General features: G+C 37.9%; 1 protein-coding gene across 2 annotated transcripts; it reads left to right on the top strand.

Moving 5' to 3' along the window:
- The first annotated feature begins 6,805 nt into the window (after positions 1–6,805).
- Positions 6,806–9,480, top strand: stmn1a (stathmin 1a). Of its 2 annotated transcripts, none has more exons than XM_067411471.1 (5): positions 6,806–6,879; positions 7,980–8,025; positions 8,167–8,339; positions 8,650–8,841; positions 8,923–9,480. In XM_067411471.1, exons 2-5 carry the CDS (start codon positions 8,010–8,012, stop codon positions 8,986–8,988), a joined length of 447 nt encoding a protein of 148 aa, XP_067267572.1. In that variant the 5' UTR covers positions 6,806–6,879; positions 7,980–8,009; the 3' UTR covers positions 8,989–9,480. The 2 variants fall into 2 exon arrangements, with proteins under 2 accessions (XP_067267572.1, XP_067267573.1); XM_067411472.1 differs by lacking the exon at positions 6,806–6,879 and adding an exon at positions 7,667–7,750.
- Positions 9,481–10,910: the final 1,430 nt, after the last annotated feature.

Genomic DNA, 10,910 nt, shown 5'->3' with positions numbered 1-10,910 from the left:
CTGCTGGTCTCACAACCTGATTCAAACTCAGTGACCTGCAATATCTCCAACAGTGATCAAACCCTTCAGAGGTCCCTCATGTGGTGTGTTTACATCCTTTTACTGTTTGACTCCACATATGAAACCATTACTGAGTGGGTTAGAGCAAAAATCTTATTATGAAACTGATTATCAACAGAGGATGATCCGTATGTGTTTTGCTCATGTTTTTACATTCTTGTTACATTTACATTTTACATATCTTGTAAAGTTATTTCAAACTGATTTTTTTAGACCGTTTTTGATTTCATTAGGCTTTGCTCTTGTCACAGGTCTCTTTTAGCCTACCCTGCTTTGAATTTTGGGAAATTCTGGGTGGTGACTTCATCCTTTGTCCTAATTACCTAATAAACACACACACACACACACACACACACACACACACACACACACACACACACACACACACACACACACACACACACACACACACACACACACACACACACACACACACACACACACACACACACACACATGTTTGTTTTTGTGAATTGTGGGGACTTTCCATAGACTTCAATGCATTTTACACTGAACAAACTGTACATTCTATCCCCCTACCCTGCCCCTACCCCTAAACCTAACCCTCACAGGAAACTGTGCAAACTTTTACTTTTTCACAAAAACTCATTCTATATGATTTATAAACCCATTTACATTGTGGGGACCGCTGGCTGGTCCCCACGATGTAGGTGAACTCAGGTTTATATTACATCATGGGGACATTTGGTCCCCACAATGTAATATAAACAAAAGCACACACACACACCTACACACACACACACACACACACAAACTGAGGTCTCATAGCAATGACATCACCACTTGCACGACTGGTACTCAGAGGCAGTTTGGCAGCAAGAGTGGTACAGGCCAGTATCACTTTTAGGGTGTACATATACGCTACACTACCAGTGTGTATTAAAATTTGGAATAATTAAGACCTTTTTTATGTTTTTGAAGGAAGGCAGCTCACTAGCTAGTTTTTGAAACATATTTTTGTGTTTGTCTGATTTATATATATATATATATATATATATATATATATATATATATATATATATATATATATATATATATATAATTGTTAGTTCCTGTCCTTGATTCTGCTTGGTCAATAGCTGTGTTTTATTCACGATAAAACACGGCAATGACTACTTCAACCAAGCGTATCACTATACACCCTTAGCAACCACTCTTAAACTGTATGTTCTCAATTGATATTGTTCATTGAAGCTTACTGTATTATGTAGAAGAGTATTATGAGAAAAAGATTGAGTTTGTTACCTGCATTCAGATTTAGCATTTTCCTTCAAGTCAATCCTATGTTCATAATAAAAAAAATCTGTTTAAATGTCCAATGTATTATCCTGTCCTTTAAATAGTTAAGAGGTTTTCCCATGACTGACAGTGCTAGTCAAAGCATTTGTCAGTTGCATCTTGTTCCGTGTTCACAACAATTCAGTCTTTTCAATGTAAAAGTCTTCGCTACTGACACATTCATAAAGAAGATTTAAAAAAACACTTTTTAAATCTGGTCCATTATGACAATGACAACCTCTGTATACTTTTTCCACAGACCGCGAGTCAGATCTAATCCCCGCCACTGACCCCGAGCCAGAGCCAATGCCCATAATGGAGACAATGCCTGCTGCCCAGTCTGAACAGGTGTGTGATCTGGTTCCTACTGTTCCTGTGTGAGTTTTGGTAGAGCTGGATGAAGAAGTGTGTGGTCGCCCCTTGCATTGGCTATTCTCCAGCATCGGAGTTATGTTATCCTCAGTCTGGATGAATCAATTTCCTAATGGCTTCCTGTAACGAAGCCCTCCTTCCTTTCACCTACACTGGTTCCGCCCAGCCCCAAGTCTTCTTTGTCGCCTCTGGTCCTGCCCAGCTTCAAGTCTTCATCATCCCTGATGGTTCAGAACAGTCTCATGTCTCCATCGTCGCTAATGGTCCTGCCCAGCCTCCCATTCCCTCCTCTTTCAAGTAAGTCATCCAGTTCATCAATGTTGGCTATACTGGTCCCATATAGCTCCTCAGCTCCGCATTGGTGTATGGATCCCCTGGCTACACCTTGGCCCTCTAGGCTACAACTCTACCTTGGCCCGTTGACCAGTTGGCTCCACCTTGGCTCCTCACTCCCTCGGCTCCACCTGGGACCATTGTTGCTCTACCTCCACCACAGATTTCTGGGCCTTCGGCTGCACCTCTTTCCTCCAAAATTTCAGTTCCGTCGGGCTCCTTCCCTCCGGCCCGTTGACCAGTTGGCTCCACCTTGGCTCCTCACTCCCTCGGCTCCACCTGGGACCATTGTTGCTCTACCTCCACCACAGATTTCTGGGCCTTTGGCTGCACCTCTTTCCTCCAATATTTCAGTTCCGTCAGGCTCCTTCCCTCCGGCTCCACCTCAGTTCTCATTCCCATTGGCTCTCCATAGGTCTTTTAGTCTTTAGACAATTTTGCTATTTTGTTTTAACACAGCAACGAAAATGTTTCCACTGAATTTCAGAAAAGATCCACACTACATGACCGAAAACATGTCACACGACCATTCATGCACATTGGGCATGCGTGTAGTGTAATCAGTTGCCGATTGCTCTAATAATAGCTTGCCTCTTACACATATAAGCAGCTGCATTATAAAAATGCACAATGGCTGCTAAAAAGGACAACAAAGTCAGCAAAGTTTGCAGTTCCATCTCCATGTTATTGTTTACATTGTCATCAAGGCTGGTCTGTTAAAGATCTGTTGAGAGAGAAGGCTCTGGTCTATTAATGTCGTGTTCAGTTTACATTGAACAGCAATCCGGAGTTTTCAAACTAAATTCGGGTCTGCAGTATTTCCAAAAGTCTATGTTTTCGAGGGTCGTACAAGTATTGTAGAGGCCAGGCGCAAGTAACCATGGCAAAAGTTAACGAAAACACACTAGTGTAAACAGGAGTTGCGTCCCAAACGATGCACTATACATTATGCTCTTATACATTATGTACTTATGCACTATGTACTCATCCATGTAGTGGATAAGTTATTTTGTCATTTAACAATGAAGTCCGATACCCCCTCCCCCTCCTCTACGTAATTAAAGCTGCGACAGTTGAGTGCATGAAGTGTCCAACATTCCGCACTTTGTTTTTTTCCATTAATTTAGTGCACCATCCGGGTATTTAAAGTGCACTTTTTCTTTTTGGAATTTTCAATGTTAACGCACTACTCACACTATTTATACTTAAAAACATCATAGAATAGTGCACAAGTACGCGAATTGGGACGCACCTAGGGCCTTAGTTTGTCTTCATTATTTCTTGTCTATCCTTTGTTGTTATGGTCACTAAGCATGTTTTCATTGGTTGTCATGGTGATTCATTGGTTCGTTGATTATCTTACACCTGTTTCATATTCAGTTTATTATATTGTCTATATTGCTCTCAGTTCTTTCCGTTCTTTGTCTTGTGTTGTCTGTGCTTTGCAAACTGTTTTGTTACATTTATTCTCATCGTAGATATTCTTTTTTGTTGTGTATAATAAAGGTTGTGTTGCATTTAGATCCGCTCTATGCCTGCTTGTGTTTGAGTGGCTTATGACATGCCTCTTGGCTCATAACATAATTCAGGGTTGTGTTTTCCTCAGCACTGCTCATCCTCTTGTGACTCCATCTCACTTGGTGACGTCATGCCCCCAGGGTTGTGGTGTGATGGTAACGTTGACTTATTCAGCATCCCACTCTTTGGCATAGTCTTGTTGCTGACTCTGTAACAAATTGTACAGTATATGACAGCAGATTCTTATAAACAAGTCTGTAACTAATATGACATAAAAGGCATAAGCAGTGAGGCATGATTCTTGACAGGTTACTCAGTCATTTTTACTTGTTACAAATATTAACACACTGATTTTGCTTTCTCAAAGGATCACAGAGCTCAACAAGTTAAATAACACATATTACATGTTATGATTAAAAAGAAAGTCTATTTGAAGTTAGTCTATTTAAAACAGCAAAAAAATTTCTGATTAAAAGTATGCGAAGGAAAGCCTTTAATATTATCAGTAGGATATCTGAAACGGTAGAACACAAATCAAACTGACAGCGCATTACTTATGCTCTTTCTAGCATCCTACCTTCACAGAGTGATATGTTAGCCCAATTTTAAATGTATAGACAGAAATTCTGTAGCTGTCTGGTTCATTTCCCCCAACCCATAAAAAAAACAAAACAAAAAAAAAAAAAACAGGTCAAGCTCTGTGTTCAGAAACAAACAAGACAACTTATTCTCCCTACGCTGACCATGAAGAAAACAATGATGGTGTGTTGAGTCGACTGCTCTAAGAACTCCTTTGAGACAGTGAGTGAGTGCTATATAATCAGTTTGTGATTTGTTCAAACATACTGGCCAAATTACATTTTTATGTTTGATATTATGGACATTTTGTTTACTTTTGTATAATAACTTTTTGGTGCCGTATCATGTCACTATTGTGTGTCCAAGGGTTAGAGTACACCGTTTCAACATTTTTTCTTCATGCCTGCATGTTTTTGTCCTACACAGACAGGCTTGTGGTTTTTTGGCATGGAGCTGCCCAACACCATCTGTTCCTCCACCATTGTGCCTGGATACACATACACATTATATTGATCAGCATTTCTCAGATGATTATATGGACCATGCTGCAGAGTCTTGGGCAGAACTTCTGACAGAAGTTAACTGCCACAGTAGACTGACAAAAAAATTATGCAAAAATAATTAGCATTATAAATATACATATATAAACGATGACTGGCATTTGATAAGACAAACATAACCATTACATATTGCTCATACCCTTAGTTTAACGTTGTGTATAACGTTATAGTGCATAAACTCAAGACATAAATTATAGTGCAAAATTTGGAGCTTGTTTTCGAATTGGGCAAATAAGCAACTGTCTAAGCACTGCTCTATAGCAATCTCCCAGAACATCCTAGGATTGTGGTGGCAAGATTTGCAATTTTCATAGGCAACCACCACTCACATTTTGTTAAATATATAGATATAGATTAAATTGTAATAATGACAGCACAGATCAATAGTAAATGGAATGACAACATGCAGCTCCAAACATACAAATTAGTTGACAAAAAAAATCAATGGACTACAATTAGAAAAACAGTCAGATGGGTGGTCAACTCTGAATACACACCATCATATCAGTGCTGTGAAAAAAGGCAAAATACACAAAATACTCAAAACTCAACTTCACTGTGCTGTGCCTGGGAACAGGAGATTCTAAATATATCCTAACATTAAATAGCTTTGTTTTACAAAGCTTAAAAATCTACTTTTATCATGCACCCCCAAACTGTCAGAGAGTATGAAGAGCTAAATAATAACCAGAAGCTATTTTCAGGTTCCCTGCCCATTTTCAAACAGACACAGATGCCACACTGAGAGCATAGCATGGACATTCAGAATCCATTTGTGTTTTATTACAGTTCACTTCAAACATATTTGAACAACACAGCGTTAATGGTTTTAGCAGAGATGGTCTCAAAATAGCTTGATAGTCCACCCGTGCTCAGGTAAAGGTATTACTCTAAATCACTGTGCTGCCTGGAATTTTTTAATGGTGATATGATGAGTGCTATGCGACATTATGCAGTTTCAAATATGGAAAATTATGTAGTAATCAGTCATAGCTAACACGCATGTGAAAAAGCAGATGCCTGTAACCTGTAACAAGACAAATGATAACAAATGTTATCAATTTTATGTAAGTTATGCCATCAACTTTATTCGTGTATGACTGACAGCCCACATCATATTTTGCTTTCATGAGACAGACAGCACACGTACATCTGCAAGATGTCTGTTAAAGATCACTTCATCTGGAAAGCATCTGCTGTTTACAAACATCTGATAGACATCTTTAAGATGTCAGTTTTACATACATTCTAAATCATAAACATCTGAAAGACATCTTCTAAACGTCTGTTTTACATCTGACAGGAAATGTCCTATAGATGTATTGCAGATGAGCAAACACTCTAAAAAAAAATATGACTTCCAGATGTAAACACACACATCAAATAGACGTCTCCGAGATGTATGTGTGCTATCAGTATTGACTGACACTGACACAATTATATGACTAGAAATAAATGCAAAATCACAGACATGGAAATCTCTGTCTGCTGGTATTAAATGGTCACTCAAGTTAATTACAAACACTGGTTTGGTACAGGATAGAAAAAGAAAAGAAAAATGGCACCTTGTAATTATCTTCATGAATAATGCAACTGTTCGAAACTCTTAGACTTAAAATGAGAACCAAGGACAAAAAAAAAAAAAAAAAAAAGCCTGTTAACACAAGTAACAGGCTTATGGGACATACACATCTCCTTATACATAAACATTCATGCCCATGTGTTTTATTCACTACCAAAGTGAAGTTTGTGACTAGATATAAACCAAGGTTTCCCATCATCAGTTACCATTACCTGCTTTGACATTGTTACATAACCGTCTTAATAAAACAAGAGCCGCCGTCATAACACATCTGACTCAAACTAGCTACTCATTAGAAGTGAACAGAGACTATTTCCATCAGATATATTGTCTGCCTTGGTTGCCCACTGAATCTCAATAATAGCAAGAATGACAATATATATTCCGCTATATGGTTTTGTTTTGTTTGAAACAGAACTACATTATCCAGAAGCCAGTGAGCGCAGCCAATGGGTATCAAGAACACGATATGACGACATAAATTCGATCCTTTTATGCGCGAACTTGACATGCGTTGAGGCGAGAAAACGGCGCGAGGCGAGCTTTGTCATCAAACCTGGATCTTTTTGTTTGAAGGTGGGTGTGCCTGTATTATTGTGATAAAGTCGTTGAAAATGGCATGCTAGATATTAATTTGTGCTATGTGTCCGTATGCGCAGAATTATTCAAGTGTAGATGTATATTTATTTGGCATATGTTTCTTTATTTTTGTCGTATTAAGTTTATCTAACACTCATTTCAAGGTTTACCTGCACTGAAACGCTCGTTTGTATTGGTATAATCTGAAATAACACAAATGACACAAATTCTGACCTATATTTCGAAAAGTTGCATCAGAATGATTGTTTAAAGCTCCATATAAGTTACTTTTTTGCCCATTATTCTGCACGAATGTCGTGTTTATGTGCGTGTAATTCTGCATTAAAGCATTGTTGCAGGTTAGTGTACGTTACCCCGCAAATGGTTTGGTTGCATAGTGTTGTATGTGTTTCTGCGATATCATGGAGCTGCAGAAAGAGCAGGGCGAAGCTGTGCACGAGGTGTCGCTTGACTGTCTTTGTTTGGATCAGTTCTCTGTTACTAATAAAAGCGCCTTTGTTTAATCCACAAAGTGCACTTCGATATTGCGTCTCATTCTAGAGCAGGAACGCATAAAATGGTATACTTCGTATTACAACGAAATAACACTTTTATTTCTTTCCCCGGTATGTGGTTTTCACATGAGCAGGTAGTGTTTAGGGGAGGGGCGGTGCAGTGTGAGTTTGTTTTTGAAGAATTCGCGCCAGTTTTTCACCACGAACTAGAGCAGAAAACCTTTGCGCGCCAAATTCACAACATGTCGACAACTAAACATGTTAATTTGTTATGATTTCGAGTCTCGGTTTTCCAAAAGTGGCAAAATCTGACACCCTGCCGTTTGAGACATCAGGGGGCGTCCTCACGTGGGGTATCTAATTATTTTGTCGAATTAAGTGCGAAAAGCTATTTGAGTAACGTCTCTAGTCTTTTTTTTTTTTTTTAAATGTAATTTGTTCAGCTTTATATAAAATCCATAGAAGGATAAATAGGGAAATATCTTAGACAAGTAAACGTGTGTGTACAGTATGACCAAGATGAAGGTGTAATAATGTGCAGTTAACAACATTGAACCCTTATGTTGCTAATTTTGTTTTCAGGCATTCTTTGACCTGTAGTCTTCTGCAACAATGGCCTCTCTAAGTGGTAAGATTCCTGTATTTATGCACGTGAGGAAAAAAATAAATTTTATATATATTATTTATGCATGCAGGTGACTGGATCTGGATAAATATGAGGCAGAGATGATTCATGCATTCTGTAATGAACAAGTAAGCTTGTTTTCAGATATTCAGGTTAAGGAGCTGGACAAGCGTGCCTCAGGACAAGCTTTTGAGGTCATCATTGGGAGTCCTGTTCCAGATGCCAAGGGTGAGTTCCCTCTCTCCCCTCCAAAGAAGAAGGATCTTTCCCTGGAGGAGATCCAGAGAAAACTAGAAGCTGCAGAAGAGAGACGCAAGGTGCATATCTATACATTTTCAGACATTTTATCCTGCATGCAAGACATGCAATATTACATCCACATGAAATGCGTTACACAACAATTAATGGGCATTTGTGTGTAAGAGACTTTCTCCAGATGCGAAGAGTCCCCTTGTTAAAGCCATATTCAAGTACAGGGAAGATGGTGTGTGTTAGTTACAGGGGCCATTGACTTTGTACATTCGCTGTTTTTCTTCTGACGATGTCATATACCTAGCTTGAAATACTCATACATGACTAAAGGATATATATGTATTTTTTTTCCTCCTGTCCCCTTTTTTTCCCTAGTCTCATGAAGCAGAGGTTCTGAAGCACTTAGCAGAGAAGCGTGAGCATGAAAAGGAGGTGCTTCAGAAAGCTCTAGAAGAAAACAACAATTTCAGCAAGATGGCAGAAGAGAAACTGAACCAGAAAATGGAGGCCAACAAGGAAAACCGTACAGCAATCATGGCAGCCATGAACGAGAAGTTCAAAGAGAAGGTACTGCAAATGTGATGTGGTGTCTTCATAGCTGACTTTTATGTAATAAAAATAATTAATTGTTTTTTGTTTCAATTCTAGGACAAGAAGCTGGAAGAGGTTCGAAAGAACAAAGAAACCAAAGAGGTCAACAGTGAAGGAAACTGAAACTTACAATTATAGGGGACTCTATAATTGTAAGTTGTTGTTTTTTTTTTTTTGCTTTTGTGTGTGTGCGTGTTCACATGAGAGAAAAAGTAAGGTTTCATCATGGTCCATATTCAGAAAACAACAAAAAATGTAGCTTTTGGTTTGTATATAGCAGTGGTTTTACATCTTAATCAACTCTCGTTTTACATATCTGTGCACTATTTGGACTGCAGCTTTGTCATTGTTGTCTGATACTAGCTTCAGAACCTGATAGGGACTCATGTATGATGTGCTTAAATCCTTTACATGACTGTTACTGTCTGCATTTCTTGAGCTTTTTGCTTTCATGAGGTTAGGAGCTTGGCTTTTTTTGTTGTTACTGTAAGCACATTGCTGTTCTTTGTACAAATCTGAGGATGAGTATTGGGGGGCTTTACATGTGAAATGTAAAAAATAGCAATACATGTTGACATCTTTGGCGGTTATCTTAACTGTTGTAATAAATAAATGACATGCTAAAACTAGTGTTGGCTGTTTGCTTTGGTAAACATTAAAAGTTGGAAAGTGAAGATTTCTTTCAGGTATTTTTACAGTATGGAAAATGGGTCTGTATTCATGTATATGACATGTAGAAGTTCATATTATTTAATACTTAACCAATACTTAAATTAGTTTAGGAAAAAGTTAATTTCTAAGCTTCTCTGAGAAGCTCATTCCAAGTGTCATCTGGTCACAGAGGAGCAGGTATGACATGGATTGTGTCTCCCTCTAGTGTAGAAAGATTTTTTTTTTTTTTTTTTTCCCCTTCTCCCCAACATACTATGCATCTCAATGTTCACTAGATTGCAAAGTGTTCCCCTCAGCTCAGGCAATTTATGATTTAAGAAATGGGGCCATTCTAAATACTCAAGTTTTGTGATGTTCATTTCAATCACTGATTTAATCAGTGAAGTATCAAGAAAACAAATTAGAGTGTAAGCAAAGTTTATTCAAACTCTGAAGTGTGTACTTTGTCAAAAGTTTGTCAAAATTCATGAAACGAACAGAAACCATTGTCGTCCTGGTCAGGCAATGATAAAAAATGATCCTAGTCTGATTCCCATAATCTGGACATTTGGTGTAAACTAAATTACTTTTTCTCTTTTTTTTTTTTTTTTTTTTTTTAATTCACACAAGATCTTTTGTCTTTTACTCCATTTTTATTCCAAACAATTTCAAAACCCATAAAATTTCAAATGTATTTTTGAGATAATAGATAATTGCCATGTATTACCAAATGTCTGTCCTCAGTAAATGGTATACACTGTATCTGTGTATGATCCGGTACATTGGGAAAATTTAGGAGACAATACCTTAGCTATTGTGAACGGTTGATGTTAAGCACTTTACTCCAGTCCTTTGTGAAGATGAAGCAGCCATAAAGCTGTACGTTAACATCTGTACTGTTCATCTTTAGTGATCCAAGTGGTGTCCCTTTATAACATAAAACATGCATATTTGTTTATTAGGTACCTTTAAGATAACCTAAATTCATTTGCATTACATAAGTACATTATATATGCAAGCAGAAATAGTTTTTTGCTGAGCTTTTCTTTCCACAAGATCCTCATCTTCTCGTCCTTGCCTGCCTGCACCGTGACATCATTAGGGTCTGTGGAGAAAACTTATTTATTTTTAAACAAATAAGAAATTATGCCAAACTTAAAGGATTAGTTCACTTATCCTGATAGATCCAAGCTTTATAATGGCAGTGATAGGGATCAATGAGTATAAGGTGAAGAAAGTGCTTTCATTCACATCAATCCATCATAAACGTGTACTTCACACGGCTCCAGGGGGTTAATAAAGGCCTTCTGAAGTGAAGTGATGCATTTGATGCATATGCATAAAAATATATCCATATTTAAACAGGTTATGAAGTAAAATATCTAGCTTCCACC

This window comes from Chanodichthys erythropterus, chromosome 15 (genome assembly GCF_024489055.1).
Source record: "Chanodichthys erythropterus isolate Z2021 chromosome 15, ASM2448905v1, whole genome shotgun sequence".
Taxonomy (NCBI): Eukaryota; Metazoa; Chordata; class Actinopteri; order Cypriniformes; family Xenocyprididae; genus Chanodichthys; species Chanodichthys erythropterus.
Note: the sequence above shows the minus strand (reverse complement) of the source record. Positions and strands in the feature narration are given on the sequence as shown.